Source organism: Elephantulus edwardii, unplaced genomic scaffold (assembly GCF_000299155.1).
Source record: "Elephantulus edwardii isolate Elephantulus edwardi_28Jun2011 unplaced genomic scaffold, EleEdw1.0 scaffold00247, whole genome shotgun sequence".
Classification (NCBI taxonomy): Eukaryota; Metazoa; Chordata; class Mammalia; order Macroscelidea; family Macroscelididae; genus Elephantulus; species Elephantulus edwardii.
In genome coordinates, this window is record NW_006399997.1 from 1,196,131 (window position 1) to 1,212,877 (window position 16,747).

A 16,747-nucleotide genomic window follows, 5' to 3' on the forward strand; every position below is an offset into this window, starting at 1 on the left:
CAGGAGTCCAGAGCAAAGGTTGCATAGTGGAGTGGCCCTGGGGGAGGGTTTGTAAAACAATGAAAGAATTTTTCTTTTCCTTTTCCAAGAAGGTAGTGTACTAGGGGGAAGGGTTAGGAGGGAAAAACAGTGCAACAGTGAATGAATGGAAATCCAAAGTCTCTGTAAATTTTCATTGAAATTAATAACAAATTTTTTTTAAAAAGGAAGAAAAACACCCTTAGAAAGTTTTTCACTCTAAGAGTTTCTAATTACTTATTTATCCTAATGTGCAGTTTAGCTAATCCATGCTTTTTATTCCTTTTTATTTAGGGTCTTGCCTATTTACATACTAAAGGCAAAATGCATAGAGATATAAAAGTAAGTTCATTTAACTTGTTTCATTTTCTGTTTGAAGAACTGTTTTGTAGTACTAAGTGACTAGTGTTTATTTTTCTTTCAGGGTGCAAATATTTTATTGACAGACCATGGTGATGTAAAATTAGGTATGTTTTCTCAAACTCCTAAAGTATTTTCCAAAAATGATAATATGTACAGTATATATGTTTAATATTTATATCCAGAGCCATATAATCATCTTTTGACCCAGTAATTCTACTTACAGTTATTACTTTAAAGACATTCATTCCAAAGATTCATAGTATTTATTCACTAAAGTATTAATCACTTCTTGAATATCTTATAGTAGAAAATGAAATGCAAACTGATCTAATAATAGAGAAACTGTTAAATTATGATACATTTTTAATAAAATTTTATTGTCATCCAAATTAGTAATGAAGAATATGAAAGAAGAAAATCTCTTGATATATTAAATGACAAATAAAATATTTAATTGTCTCACAGAACTGTTTAATAACAACAAAAATTATACTTTATAAGCATAAAAAATACTAACTTGAGTTGGTTTATCAGAAATAAAGTGCCTATTGCACCTTTGTACATTTATGTTTCCTTTTTCCCCCCAAATTAATTTTAATATTGTTATTAAGTGCTGTCGAGTCGTAGGCAAATCACAGCAACCCTATGAATAAAATGTCCACTACGCTTGCGTGCATGACTTTCATCATTTCTCCAGGTTCATTTAATATACTTAAAAGCAATTTTAATAATTTTATTCGTAATAAAGTACATTTTCTTTCTAGTAAAATGCACAGAAACTCATTTAACAAATATCAGATATCTCATGAACCAAGTAAGGGAGAATTAGATACTCAATTTACATACATTTTCCTACCATAAATATTTAAATTATCAATGATATCAGGACTAAAGTAAGCATTGAGGAATATTATTTGTTTTCTTAATAAGAACTATCATTTTCCTTTTATATTCCCCCTACAAGCTGACTTTGGTGTGGCTGCAAAAATAACAGCAACCATTGCAAAGAGAAAGTCTTTTATTGGTACTCCTTATTGGTAAGACATACTGTTACTCTATTTGATATATTATTGTTTAGTGTTGGTAATCCACTTTGATACTTGGTATACAAGTGAGCCTTGACTGAAAGTCTAAAACTTTACATGTTCTTTAATATTATCATAGTTCTGACTGCATTAGAGAGTTTGGGTCTTATTTCCTGTAATTTTTTTATTACTGCTTCTTTTTTAGTCTACAGCATAACTTCTGGTAGTTAAAACGTTTACCTCTATTAGTACTGGGTTTTTTTTGTGCTGTTGCACCAGAACTGACTCATAGCAGATGGTTTTCAGAGACTGCAAAAAATCATTCATCTTTCTACAACATAGCAGCTGGTGGATTTGAGCCATCTTCCTTTGGGTTGACAGCACAGTTCTTTCCCCACTAGGCTACCAGAGCATTCTACCTTTATCTTCATCAAATCCATTACCTTCAAGATAATCCTGATCCCCCTTACGATTTAGAAAACCCACTAGAGGATCAATTACAAATTGATTCCAACTCATTGGCAATGAGTTGTGTTGAGTGGCTCTATCCTAAAGGGAGCTCTGGTTACTTGCTGGTAAGGAATTGTACTGCCAATCCAAAGGTACTGGGCTCGAATCCACTAGCTGCTCTACAGAAGAAAAACAATCACCTCCCGTGCAATTTATCATTTCCTACTTGATGATATATATCAACAAAGGACAGAGTAGAACTGCTCCATTGTATTTCTGAAAGGGAGCTCTGGTGGTCTAGTGTAAAAATCTATACTGCAGTCTTGAACACACATAGTCTGAATCCACCAGCTGCTCCGTGGAAGCAGTATGGGCAGTCTTCTCCCATATGATTACTGCCTCTGAAAACCCACTGGAGGGTCAGCAAAGAGTCAGTTCTGACTCTATGGTAAACATCAACAACAATCTTTATAGAGAGAACTTCCTATGTTTTTATCCACTGCTGGTGGTTCAAACTGCTAACCTTTGGTTGAAAATTAAATACTTAACTGTACCACTAGGACTCCTTTATATTGTGCCAGCCACTCCCAGTTCTAATTGATCCTATCAATTATTGGCAATCACCTTTCTAAAATACCTTTTCTTTCAGTCAAGGTTTACAAGGTTGATACAGTCATTTATGGATATTTTGTTTTATAATATTACGTTCCATTGATTAATGTAATTAAGTAAAACATCTGTCCTTTATTGTATATTACTTTTCCCTTAACCCAGCTTATCTTAAATTTTACTCATTCCTTCTCCTCTTACCATCCCTATTGTCACTCTAAGATTGATTCTATATGTAACCCTTTCCTTTGCTTTTATAATTGTGCTATTATAATATTTTTGTGACTAATTTATGTCACTCAGCATAGTTTGTTCTAGACTCATCCATGTTGTGCGGTATTTCACAAATCCTTGATTATTTTTCAGTGACACAATTTTTCATTTTATGAATTTTAACCATTTATCTGGTTGGATGGATATTTAGGTGGTTTCTAGCTCTCTACTGTTGTAAACAATGCTGCTGCAGTAAACTTGAGGATATATTATTTTGTGTCACAACTCTTACTTCTTTGGGATATATACCTAGTAGTGAGGTTGCTAGATCAAATGATAATTATATTCAACTTTCTAAGAAAGCATCAAACTGTTTGGCTACTTTCATTATTAATACAGATAAAGAACATTAAAATATAGTGGTTGTTGTTGTAGTTGTTGTTGTTAATGTGCTATTGAGGTGCCTGTGACTTATAGCAACCCTATTGCAATAACCTGTATTCTGCTCTGTCTTGTGCCATTTATCATTTCTGTCACAACCTCCCCCATAACCCCAGTCGCTGAAACAGTCCATCTCATCAAGGTTCATCCTCTCTTGTGCTGTCCCTTCACCCTCCCAAGCATGACGTTCCTTTCCAAGGACTGGTCCCTCCTTGCAATATGTCAAAAGTATGTCAAATGAAGCTTCAGAACCCTTGCCTCCAGGGAGCAGCCTGGTTTCTTCCTGTCCTGGACAAACTTGTTTGTTCTCCTAGCAGTCCATCGTATGTTCAATACTCTTCACCCACACCACAGCTCAGAGGCATCAATTCACCTCCTATCATCCTCAGTCATTGTCCAGCTTTCTAATACATAGCAAGTAATTGCAAAGACTATGGCCTGAATCAGGTGCACCTTAGTCTCCAGACTGACATCATTGCTCATCAGTACTTTCTGAGGTCTCTGACAGCAGACTTTCCCCATGCAATTTGTCTTTTAATTTTCTGGCTTCTAGTATCAAGAGTGTTGATTGTGAAGCCCAGCAAACTGAAGCTGTGAATAGTTTCAATCTCTTCACCATCTATCATGATGCTGCCAGTCAGCCCAGTGGTGAGAATCTTTGTTTTCTTTGATGTTGATCCTCAATCCATATTGAAAGCTGTAGTCCTTGACCTTCTGCAGCAAGCTCTTCAGGTCCTCCTCAGTTTCAGCAAGCAGGATTATGTCATCTGCATAAAGCAGATTGTTGACAAGTCTTCCTCCAATCCTGATGCCACATTTCTCCTCATAGAGCCCAGCCTCCTGGATAATCTTGTTCTGCATATATATTGAAAAGGTATGTAGATAGGACACATCCATGGTATATACTCTTCCCAGTTTTGAACCATGCCGTGTTTCCTTGCTTTGTTCTGATGACTGCCTCCTGGTTCAAGTATAGGTTTTGCATAAGTACAATCAAGTGTTCTGGGATTCCCGTTCTTCTCAGAGTCAGCCAGTTTGTTGTGACCCGTACAGTCAAATGCCTTTGTATAGTCCATGAAACACTGATCCAAATAATGACCTTAATATGTAGAATATTCTTGTAAATATTATAAAAGATGATATTTAAAATTTACTTTAAGTAATAATGTTTGGATTTGGAAAGAAATTTAAAGTGGCTTCATATCTCATTCCTAATGCCAAAATTAACTGTATTTATAGTAAAATGTTAAATATAAAAGTGTAGCCAAAAGCAATGGTTATTTCTTTTGATAGTTGAGGAAAACATTTTCCTAACAAAAGCATAAAACCATAAGAGACTCAACAGATTCAACCACTAGAAAATTTAAATAGGTATCAATTTAAATTATATAGTCAGCTTAATTGGACATAAACAGGACTAAAGAGCATGTAAAAAACTAGGACATTTTGGCACAAGTATGATAAGTGAGGTTTATATTGTAAAAAGCAGTAAGAATATCTTACTAGAAATAGTTATAAAATATTATGTAAGATTAATCAGAAATGCAAAATACAGTGAATTTTCTCTTACAAAGCACAGAATAAAGTCGTAAGTAATACCCATTAAAGCTGAATATTTGATAGCAAAAGTGGAAAAACCTCAGTAAGGATCACTTAAATAAAGCACTGGTACATTAGCTTTCATATAGAAATTGTCTTCATTTCAGGCCGTTTCCCTCCTCATTCTTTCCTGTCTTTTGAACTCTGCTGCATTGAGAATTTTTTTGTGTGTTGTCCTGACTATACCAGATAAAATAATACAGAATTTAAATTTCTTTTTTGCCTTCCTAGAATATCTTTTTCCTGTGTTTGTCTTAAGCTCTACTCATGTAAGAATGGCATACCATCTCTGCCTTTCTTCAGCCATTTCACATTGATTGATAGAAGCTTTCATTCCCACTGTGCTAGAAAGTACAGCTGCCCTGGTCATTTGCATTACAGTTAACCACCACTAAATAATTTCTCATGGAGCTGCAATATATCAGCAGAGAAATTCAGCTGAATTTAGAAGAACCCAGGGAATGAAGAATAACATTTACTGCCGACAGATTGATCTTAACTAAAAGTAAAGATTACAGAAAAGTGTTTTTTTTTAACTTTTTTCTTGACTGTGCAAAATCATTTAACTGCATAAATCATAATAAATTATGGGTAACATTGAGAAGGATTAGAATTCCCTAACAGTGAATCTTGGTCATGTGGAACCTATCCATCAACCAAGAAGCAGACATAAAAACAGAACAAGTTCACACTGCATGGTTAAAAAGTAGAAAAAATGTGTGTCTGAGTTATATATAAACTTTTACCATTACTGTTCAGTCTGTATTGGATTATTTGAAGAAGAATATGACATCAGTATTGGCGGAAGACTTGTTGGCATAGTCTAAGGCTTTGCACTGCTAACCCATGGATTAGAAGAAGAATCATCAACACCTGCGGGATACAGATGACACAGTCTTTCTTGCTGAATGTGTAGAGGCTTTGAAGCACTTACTGATGGAGAACAAAGGCTTAATCATGAATTAACACCTCAACATAAAGTAAGAAGCATCCTCAAAACTAGACCAGTAGATTGTGTCATGATAAATGAAGAAAAGATTGAAGTGGTCAGTTATTTTACTTTGTTCCACAGTCAACACCCTTTGAAACAGCAGTTAGGAAATTAAAAGATATGTTACTCTAGACAGATTTGCCAGGGATTGCTTTAAAATGCTAAAAGACAAGGATGTTCTTTTAAAGTCTGAGGTACACCTGACCCAAGCCATGGTATAATCATAATTGCTATATGTATATATGAAAATTGGGACAGTGTAAAAGGAAGACTAAAGAATCATTGATGCTTTGAAACTGTGGTGTTGGAGAATATTTGTAGATTACCAACAGAGCAAATAAATCTGTCTTGGAATAAATACATTTGGGAGGCCTCGTAGAGGTAAGGATGATAGAACTCTGTCTCATACACTTTATGCATGTTATCAGGAGATGCCAGTAGGCCAATCTTTGGAAAAGGATATCATGTTTGGAAAAGTACAGTCATCAAAGGAGAGGAAAATATTTAGTGAAATTGGTTTACAGAGTGACTACCAACAGTGGACTTAAGCACTGCAGTGATTGTGAGGATGGTGCAAAAGTAGGCTGCGGTTTTCTCTGTTGTACATGGGTTCTCTATGTATTGGAGTCAACACAGCAGCCCCTAATAATGAACAACTGATTTCTAGTGGACAGAGGAGAGGAAACTGGTTTTTCCCCCCTGAGCTCCAACTTAATAATCTTTCCTCCGTTAAATTTACACTCCGTTATCTTTCTCCATGGTGATCATTTTATTTGCAGACATGAGTCCATCATTTCTACCCTCCCATTCCTGGAAAAACAAGTAGAGGTGCTTGGCCCTAGTCCCTGTAATACTTACTGGGATTCTCCACAATTTTCTAGAAGAATTTTATCTTGATCCTTCTTCCCAGTATAAGAAAACATTAGGTTTGTTGTGTGGGGTTTTTTTAAAAGTATGCTTTTAAATATATAATATGAAGGTTTTGGTTGAGCTTATGTGTCAGTATTATCCCATTCTAGGATGGCTCCGGAAGTTGCAGCAGTGGAAAAGAATGGTGGCTACAACCAGCTCTGTGATATCTGGGCTGTAGGAATAACAGCAATCGAACTTGGAGAACTTCAGCCACCTATGTTTGATCTTCATCCAATGAGGTGTTCTCATTATTTTAAATTACATAGTTAGTAATAAAATCTTTGGGACAGTGTAAGTAGATAAGTTAGGTGTCCTGAGCTCAAGTTGCCTTGTGTCAACATAATAAAGAATATGAGGGACTTAGGAGGTAATCCTGTCCAAAACTCCTCTTCTGCCATTGCTCTTCTAAAACAGCACAAACCGAGTTTTCTACTCTGTTTGATGTTTTTCCATGAAAGGAATGTCTTTTTAATAAGCATACTCAGTGATAGTAGTTATCAATAAAAAGATCTTTATTAAGTTTTTGGTAACAAAAACTTGCATCAGTTAAATTTGTTTAATTTTTGTCCTAATTAGAATTTTATACAAATGTGTATAAGATTTTATTTTAATATTCTTGATTTGTTTTGTTTTTGCTTTGAGAATAATGAAAAGAGATCTGTGTATATTAGAATTATTTTTACATTTTAACATAAATATTTATATTTATGTTTTTTAATCCCTGTGGAAGAATTATTTAATTATTAATAGGGTTAATATTTAAACTTTGGTATAAAACTTAAAAGAAGATTAGCTGAGTGGGGAAACTGTTCTTTTACTTAATTGTTGTTATGCGCCAGCAAATTAGACCTGACTCACAGCTGACCCTGTAGCAGATTTTTAGAGGCAGTAAATTGCATAGGAAAAGACTGTTCATCTTTCTCCCACAAAGCAGCTGGTGAATTCGAACCACATCCCTCTGGTATAAGGATAAGGCAGTATAGACAAATGATTATTAGTAAAAACCCAAATATAATATTGACATAGTCATTATTATAATGCACTTAGATATTCTCAAATCTATAAAAACAAACCAACCCAACAGAATATTTTAAGTATCTTAAGGTAGTAGGAATTTGGGTCTTTTTCAATTTCCTTTGTTGTTGTTGTTGTGTGCCGTGCTCTATCCAGAGCCAGCATCATAGTCTCTGACACAACCACCCTCATTACCTTAGTGAGTCAATCCATCTCATTCAGGGTCTTCCTTTCCTGCTCTGTCTCTCCACCCTCCCAACCATGATGTCATTCTTTAAGAACTCGTCCCTCCTTGCAGCATGCCCAGATTATGTCAAACAGAGCTTCAGAATCCTTTCCTCCAAGGAGTAGCCTGGTTTCACCCTCTCTAAGATGAACCTTTTTGTTCTTCTAGCAGTCCATGTTATATTCAGTACTTTTCTCCACCACAACTGAAAGGTATCCTTAATTCTCCTGCTATAATTCTTAGTCCTTGGCTGGCTTTTTGATGCATAACAAGTAATTGAGAAGACTGTGGCCTGGATCAGGCACACCTTAGTTTTGAGACTGACATCGTTGCTCTTCAGTACTCTGGTGAGGTCCCAAACAGCAGATTTTCCCAATGCAATTTGTCTTTTGATATCTTGACTACTTGAGTGTTAATTACGGACCCAAGCAAACTGAAGCCTTTAACAGTCTCAGTCTCTTCACCATCTATCATGATGGTGCCACTTGGCACAGTGGTGAGAATCTTTGTTTTCTTGATGTTGAGCTTCAATCCATACTTAAGGCTTCAGTCCTTGACCTTCTGGAGTAAATGCCTCAGGTCTTCCTCGGTTTTGGCAAGTAAAGTTGTGTCATCTGTATAATGTAGGTTGTTGATTAGTCTTTCTCCAGTCTTGATCCTGCACTCCTGCTCGTAGAGCCAGCCTCCTGAATGATCTGTTCTGCATACAGATTGAAAAGGTATGGAGATAGGATGCATCCCTGGCACAGAGATTTCCTGATTTTTAACCATGCATTGTCTCCTCTTGCTGTGTTCTTTTTTTTTATTAAATTTTATTAGTTTTAATGAACATTTACAGAGATTTTGGGTTTTCATTCATTCATTGTTGCACTGTTTTCTCCACCCTCCTCCCCAGTTCGTTCTTCTCCCCCCCCATTGTCTGTTTCAGTTGTCCAATTGCCACAGTGCTTGTCAAAGCCAGTTCTGATTAATCTCCTTTGTCAGTGTGTCCCTTGCCATTCCCTATCACTCCTCCCTGAGAGAGACTTCACCCTGATTCATAAGGAAAAGGGGATGGCGTATTCTCTTAGCTACTTCCTACTGAAAAGGGACGCTGTGGTTTTCAGGGTGAATGTCTTCTCTCACTACTCTAAAGGGCCCCCTTGGCAGTAGGAAACACATAGACTATTATGGAGACTGATTTTGGAATTTAGATGCACTGTTATCAATTGTGCTTAGCCGTACATGTTCATATCCTTGAAGATGTATCATGGAAGTGTTGCAGCCTAGAAGATACAAATTTAACTATCTTGCTGTGTTCTGATGACTGCCTCCTGGTCACATGAGTACAATTAAGTGTTCTGAAAGTCCCATTCCTCTCAGAGTTAGACAGTTTGTTGTGATCCACATAGTCAAATGCCTTTGGTATAGTGAATCAAATACAGAGATTCCTCTGGCACTCTCTGCTTTCAGCTAAGATCTGTCTAATATTAGCTATAATACTCCTAATACCATAGCTACTTCTAAACCCAGCCTGCACATTTGGAAGTTTTCTGTTGATGTGCTGTTTTAGTCATTTTCAGACAATTTTCAGAAGAATCTTGCTTGCATTTGATATTAATGATATTATTTAATAATTTATACACTCTGTCGGGTCACCTTTTCTTGGTATGGGAATAGATAGGTGGTTGTCCTCTAGGTTTCTTGGCACTACTTGGTGAGGATGTCCAGGGTAGCATCTGTTTGTTGAAACATGTCATTTGGTATGTTGTCAATTCCTGGGTGCTTGTTCTTTTTGCCAGTTCCTTCACAGCAGCTTCAATTTCCTCCTTCATCACCACAGGCTCTTGATTATATGTTGTTTCATGAAATTCTTCATTAAACAGCCAGTTCTTTTTGGTAGGTTGTCTACTCCTTCCATCTTCTTGTAATGCTTCCTGAATCATTTAATATCCTGCATTCTTAAATGTTGAAACTCGAGGTCTGAATTTGTTCTCCAGATCTTTCAGTTTAAGACATACTGAGCGAGTCCGGCCTTTTGATATTCTGACTCCAGCTTGTTGCATGTTTCATTGTAATAATTTGCTTTGTCTTCCCGTGCTGCCTTTTTAAATCTTCTGTTCAACTCTTTACAGTCTTGATTTCTTCCCTTTGCTTTGGCTTTTTGGTATTCTAGTGTAATAGCAGAGTCTCTTCTGACATCCATCTTGGTCTTTTCTTCCTCCTCTGTCTTTGTAATGACCTTTTGATTCTTCATGGATGATACTTTTGCTATCCTCTCACAACTCATCTGGTTTTCCTTCACTCATTAGTGTTCAAGGCTTCAAACTTGTTCCTAAGGTGGTTTTGAAATTCAGGTGGGACAGACTCAAGGTCAAATATTGATTCCTGTGGATTTGATTGAACTTTTGTTAACTTTAGTTTGAACTTGCATGTGAGTAGTTGATGGTCTATTCCACAGTTAGCAGTTGGCCTAATTTATATATGAATAATTTAATAACCAAAGAGAATTTTAAATTTTTTTTAAAAAAAACTAAAAAGTTTCCCTAGAAATCTGAAAGGAGTTTTCGAACATTTTTTTTGTAACCTCCATTCTTCTGCCTACATAATCCATGGGAAAATTGGCCAAGGTCAAGTCATAGAACAGAAAGTTCATCTTCAGGCTGACTATATCATTCATGTAATATATAAGAGTGATGAGAATACATGATAGGACCAGATTCAGATGCATTGTTCATAGGGTTGCTATGAGTTGTCAACTTAATGATACCAAACAACTCTCTAAAAAAGAGCAAAACAGAAAATAGGTGGAATTCACTTATACACACAAAATAATCTTTGACCAACTAATCACCCTAATATTAGAGTAACAATATCTCTGTGTTAAAGAATGATAGGTTATTTTTTAAGATATGTGTTTAAAGTATAAAACTAGATACACAGGTAAAGAAAACAATGCAATATGTATGTAGTAGGGGGCTCTGGTGGCCTGGTGCTAAGAAACTACTCTGCAAACCCCAAGGCATGTGGTTTGAATCCACTGGCTGTTCTGTATGAGAAGGATTGGCAGTCTTCTCCCATTCAATTAACTAACTCCAAAAACTCGCTGGTGGGACAGCTATGGGTCGATTCCAGCTTGATCGTACACAACAACATAACAAGATATAGTAACTTTGTCTTCTGTGTAGCGGTTCATTTCATATGTAAATATCTCTATAATAGAATAATTTTTCATGAACTGTCTAAAATGTTAAGAAATTTTATTTTGTACCAGTTTTAATCATTACCTACATAACTAAATTTACTAAAAGATTCATTGTTATTACTAGATGTATTAATACAAGTATCCTGGTATTAATTTTATTTAACTCAAATTTTCATTTCAGAGCTCTCTTCTTAATGTCAAAAAGTAATTTTCAGCCTCCAAAGCTAAAGGACAAAACAAAGTGGTGAGTTAGAGTATATTCAGATTTATACAATTTTACAGTTGCATGGAACACAGGTTGTGATTTTTCATTTTTGGATAATAAAATTGAAGTTTAGAGGCGTTGTGCAGTTTGCCCAATGTTACATAGGCAATTTACTTGCTGAGCTATGGCAAGGATCTAGGTTCCTCCCCTGCCCCCACTCCTTTGTCATCTACCTGTACTACTACCTCCTGTAACACTCAAAAAATAATTTTCTTAGTTTTTTCGCAGTTTGACTATAAGGCTTACGAGGACATGAACATGTGAGAAGAATATACAAAAAACGGATGCTTTAAGATTTTTGGAAACTTAATTGTATATGAATTGCATTGTTTTAATCCAGTTTACATGGTGACTTTCAGAAGTGATATGAAAACGTGTCCCAAATATCATGACATTTAATCTCTACTACTCTTTCTTTACTTTGCCCAATATTTGAGAAAATACATCTTTTAATCCTCTTCTCTTCCTTCTCATACAAAGTGAAGTATTTTGTTTATCCTTATAGTCCATAATGGTAGTATCAATAGAATTATAAAAATTAAATTTTTGGTCATACCTTCCTCATATATTTAATAAAAGACACAATGTTAATGAAAATGTTCTTGGTAGTCCACAAGTCCCCAGAAGTCTATATTTATATTTAGGTTTTTTCCTAGAAAGGGTATCCCTAACTTATTTCAGATTCTAAAAGATTCCTCCCTCCAAAAAAAGTTCTCAGTTATTTAATGTGTTATTGGTCTGCCTATGTTGTTATGTGCTGTCGAGTTGCTTGCAAATCAAAGCAACCCTGTGTACAACAGGTCTGAACACTGCTCTACACTGAGCCAACCTTATTGTCTCTGACATCTCTACCCTCATTACCCCGGTTACTGAGTCAGTCCATCTAATGGGGTATCTCTCTCTCTCTCTTTTTGTTTGTTTTTGGCATGGTTTTATTTTTGGGGGGTTTTATTTTTATTATTATATTGGGCAATCTTTATTTGGGTCTTCTCCTCTTGTGCTTTCCCTCACCCCTCCCAAACACCATGTTATTCTCCAAGGACTGGTTTTAGTCCCTCCTTGCAACATTTCCAGAGTATGTCAGACAAAGCTTCAGAATCCTTGCCTCCAAGGAGCAGCCTGGTTTCACCCTTTTCAGGATGAACCTGTTTGTTCTCCTAGCAGTCTGTGGTATTCAATGGTCTGCCGATGCATAGAGTTATTTAGGAACCAGATCATTCTGTGGATGATGCCTGGAGTGAAAGGCAAATCACATAGTGAGAGTCAAAGAATAAATATTCTATTTTTAGCTGTATTTTATATTGACGCTGGCTTCATTATATTTCTGTACTTACATGTTCCTAGGCATCTAAAATGATAAGACTTGACAGTGAGAAATGAGTAACTATAAGCAGTCAAGTCAGTCAGATTCCTTAAGTGCCGTTCTTAACACCAAAGGAGAGGCTTTATCAGACTCAGATACTGTCTGTGTCTATGCTCTCTCTGCCAGATGAGCTACCAAGTGCAATGCAGTAATTTGATTTCTCTACAGAGAATTCACTATGCCAGATCTTTCTCTGGTGGAATTTTGACAATGGTAGCAATATACCTCTTTGTTATTAATTAATAAAACATGATTCCTTTAATTATGCTATATGCCCTTTCCTTTTTTCCACTTAATGGATGCAGGTAGCTAGAAAACTTTTGATTGCTTATCTTGTTCCTCTTCCTTTGTCCTTTTCTATGATACAAATACTGTAGTCTTTTTTATCTACTCTATTTCCATGCCATCCAACTGTTCTGATGTAGTGTTGTATGAAAGGATAGAGGTTAACACTCCCCTTGACAAGGATGGAAGAGGATCTTGCTGGCCCTTACAACACACATATGGTTAAGGCATTGCCACCTACTTCGTAGCATCTAACCAACTGTTCCGATGTAGTAAGAGCACACATATGTTTTATAAATTACGAAATGAGAAAGGCTCATTTTGATTCCTTAGTAGTACCTAGAAGATAGGATTATAAATCATGAGTCTATCCATTTCTTTTTCTTTTTTGTGTAATTGTTTCCTTCTCTCAGTCTACTATGTGTTCATTATCTAATGAATATATTCTCAGATGTTTTACACTACTATTACTACTTAAAGTTTCCAGGTAATACACTATGATTGGGGTTTAGTTTTTTTGGCATGGATAGTGGAAGAAGCCTTGGTGAGAAAACCATGTTTTTTGGTTTTTTGTTTTTGTTTTTGTTTTCAGGCTTTCTGACTGCTTGTAAGTTAATTTTACTTAGTAATACAACAAACCTAATAGTAGTGGAATGTTTTTGTATATGTCTCTTTTTATTTGAAGGTCATCAACGTTCCATAATTTTGTCAAAATAGCACTAACTAAAAACCCCAAAAAAAGACCAACTGCTGAAAGACTTCTGACTGTAAGTCATTGAAATTTTAGGGGGGTTTCCTGTTGTCAGATAGCAGTTAGCCTATTATTAGAACAAAAGCGTTTCGTTTTTTGTTATAAAAATATTAATGACCTTTAAAACAGGAGTTGGCAATTTCTGTAAAGGACTTGATGGTAAATATTTTAGGCTTTGTATGTCTGTTACAGCTACTCATTTCTGCCATTGAGTATGAAAGTAACCGTAGAGCACATATGAATGAGTATGGCTGTGTTCCAATAAAAGTTCACTTACAAAGAAATCTTCATTTGCACTAGATTTTGGCCATGGACTATTACATGCCAACTCTTGCCTAAAAGAAAGCTCTTAAAAATGTTACTCTCACCTAAAATGAATTTTCTTGACTTTTTATGTAAATTTACAAAATACTCTGTGTATTAGTATACTTAACATACTTTTGTATTAGTAAGTCAGTGATTACAATATCCAAGAGTTTTTTTCAATGTTGTAATATCTACACACACAAATAAATTTTTTTATAATACAATTTTAATTAAGTAAGCCTAGTAACACACATACTTTACTCCCCCCTGTTTTGATATTAGACTGACATAGTATTTATTTGAGGGAGCTCTGTTGGCTTACTGTTAAGAAATTGTGCTGCCAACCCAAAAGCATGCAATTCAGATCGACCAGTTACTCCACAAGAGAAAGATGGGGAGTCAACTCTTGTGTGACTTACTGTATCTGAAAACCTACTGGAGAGTCAGCTATGAATAAATTCCAACTCATTGAGACATAACAGCATAGTAATACTTAAATATCAGTATAATGATGTGAGTAATTAATGTCATTAGTATAGTTATGGCTAATATTTTGCCTGTGATATGGATTCTATAACTAATGAGAATTTGTATAAATTTATGGGAAAAAAGATTCTTTAGTTAAAGTATAGAGTTCTTGATACTCTGTTAACATTTTTGCTAATGTATTTTCACATATTCTCACATGCATGTGTCTGATAGTAAATATAAAAACACAAATAATATTTTATACACATTAGAGTGGTAAAGACATAAAATTTTATTTCATTTTTGCTTAGCATACTTTTGTCGGGCAACCTGGTCTTTCTAGAGCCCTAGCAGTTGAACTATTGGACAAAGTGAACAATCCAGACAACCATGCACATTACACTGAAGGTGATGATGACGACTTTGAGGTAAGGAAGTGTTTGCAGTCTAACATTTAACTATCACTATTTACTATGTCTTTAGAATTTCTCTAATTCATGTTTTCAGGTTGGTTAAGATAGCTTAACTTCCCAAGATTAACAGAGAAGCTACACCTAACCCTGCCTCTAAGTATTCTTAATACTAGTCTTCAGGATGGGGGCTCTGGTGGCCTAGTGGTGAGGAGCTACACTGCAACCCAAAAGCCCACATTTCTAATCCACTGGCGGCTTTGTGGAAGAAAATTGACAAGTCTCCCCCTGTGCTATTATTGCCTCTGAAAACTCACTGGAGAGTAAGCTGTGATTTGATTCTGACTCAACAACATATAGCAACAATACAAACAGTTGTCCAGGAAAATGGAAATTCTTGTCCTCTTTACCATTTTTTTCCTCTTAGTTTGCCTGAATATTTTTTGTTTATGTCTTTGTTTCCATTTTATTTTTTTAAAATTTTTTAATTTTTATTTATTTATTTATTTTTTACAGAGGTTTTGGATTTCCATTCATTCATTGCCACAATTTTCTCCCTGCCCACCCCTCCCCACCAGCTCGCTTCCCCCTCTGAAGAGAGAAAAAGAAAAAAATTCCTTCATTAGTATACAATTCCCACGTCCCTTCCCCCCACCCCGAGTACACTTCTTTATGCAACCTTAATTCTGGCAAGAGTTTGGAAACTAATGTTTCTATTTTATTATTATGTGTTGAGTAGAATTTTCTACTTTATGTTCTTTAGTTTTAAATTTTATCTAGTAAGTTTAACTACTTGAGTATGCATTGAGTGTAAAGCACTTTGTGAAATAATTTTCATCTTGACTCATCTTAAATTCAAAATAGTTTTTATGGTAGATAATATAAGAAGTTCCTGGGACACAAAAGAGATTTGTTTCTACTGTGCCTTTAAGACTTTATAGATTAGTCAGTGTAGGTATATACTGTTCCGTCTACAGGAAAAAAGAATCTTGGTGATGGAGTAATTAAAGAATTTGACTACTAATCAAAACATGAGTAGTTGAGACCAGAAGCCACTCCTGAGAGAAAGATGAAGCGGTCAGCTTAAGTAAAGATTGGCCCCTTGGAGACGCTACAGACAGGGACCCCTGCAGGGTCAGGAGGAGTTGGTATTAACTCAGTAGCACTGAGTTTGATTTTTCAGTTAGTATAAGACTCAAAGCCTTTTCATTGATTTAAAGCAGTTATGTGCATCAGGGTGAAAGTGATTGTGATATAGAGTTGTTTCCGTGTAAGGAGTTGGTCCAGAATTTTCCATGTGAGGGCAAATTTACAAAATACTAAAGGACAAATAGGAATCATCTTTAAGTTGGTTATACATAGTCCAAGCACTGCCTGTATTACGTTATTTTACAAATAAGGAAATGAGGGACAAAAAGTGAAAATAATTTGTCAGTAGTCACACAGCTGGTAAGTGGTAGAGCAGTGATTTGGATCTAGACAGATTGACTGCAGAGTGTACTTTCTTAGTTAATATGCCACCATTTCATTGTACACAATAAAAATAGCCGTTAGCTTACTCTGGACTGGACTTTGCTTGTGGATTCAGAAACTTTAAGTCAACAAGTTGGCCGAGGATTCTTCAGCAAAAAGGTCAGGCTTACTCCCTCAAGTGTACTGGTGTGTTAGGGACGGGAAAATCTGAAATTATTTATAAGGGGGTATTAAAGCATGAGGCATGAAGTAGCTGTCTTACAGGCTTTCATGCAAGAAGATATTAGTAAGATGATTAAAAACACAGTGGAAATAGCCCACAGTGTACATGAAGAAAATATAACGTAAATGAAAATTGTAAGATGATTAAAAACACAGTGG

The 16,747-nt window shown here is 35.6% G+C and overlaps 1 protein-coding gene across 1 annotated transcript in view; it reads left to right on the forward strand.

Moving 5' to 3' along the window:
* The window catches only part of MAP4K5 (mitogen-activated protein kinase kinase kinase kinase 5), a 128,865-nt gene that overhangs the window by 55,120 nt on the left and 56,998 nt on the right, over positions 1–16,747 (forward strand). Inside the window, exons 6-12 of the mRNA XM_006899218.1 lie at positions 313–360; positions 443–485; positions 1,346–1,418; positions 6,729–6,860; positions 11,227–11,289; positions 13,644–13,725; positions 14,795–14,911. Coding sequence (XP_006899280.1) covers positions 313–360; positions 443–485; positions 1,346–1,418; positions 6,729–6,860; positions 11,227–11,289; positions 13,644–13,725; positions 14,795–14,911 — 558 coding nt within the window. The remainder of the gene's footprint in view (positions 1–312; positions 361–442; positions 486–1,345; positions 1,419–6,728; positions 6,861–11,226; positions 11,290–13,643; positions 13,726–14,794; positions 14,912–16,747) is intronic.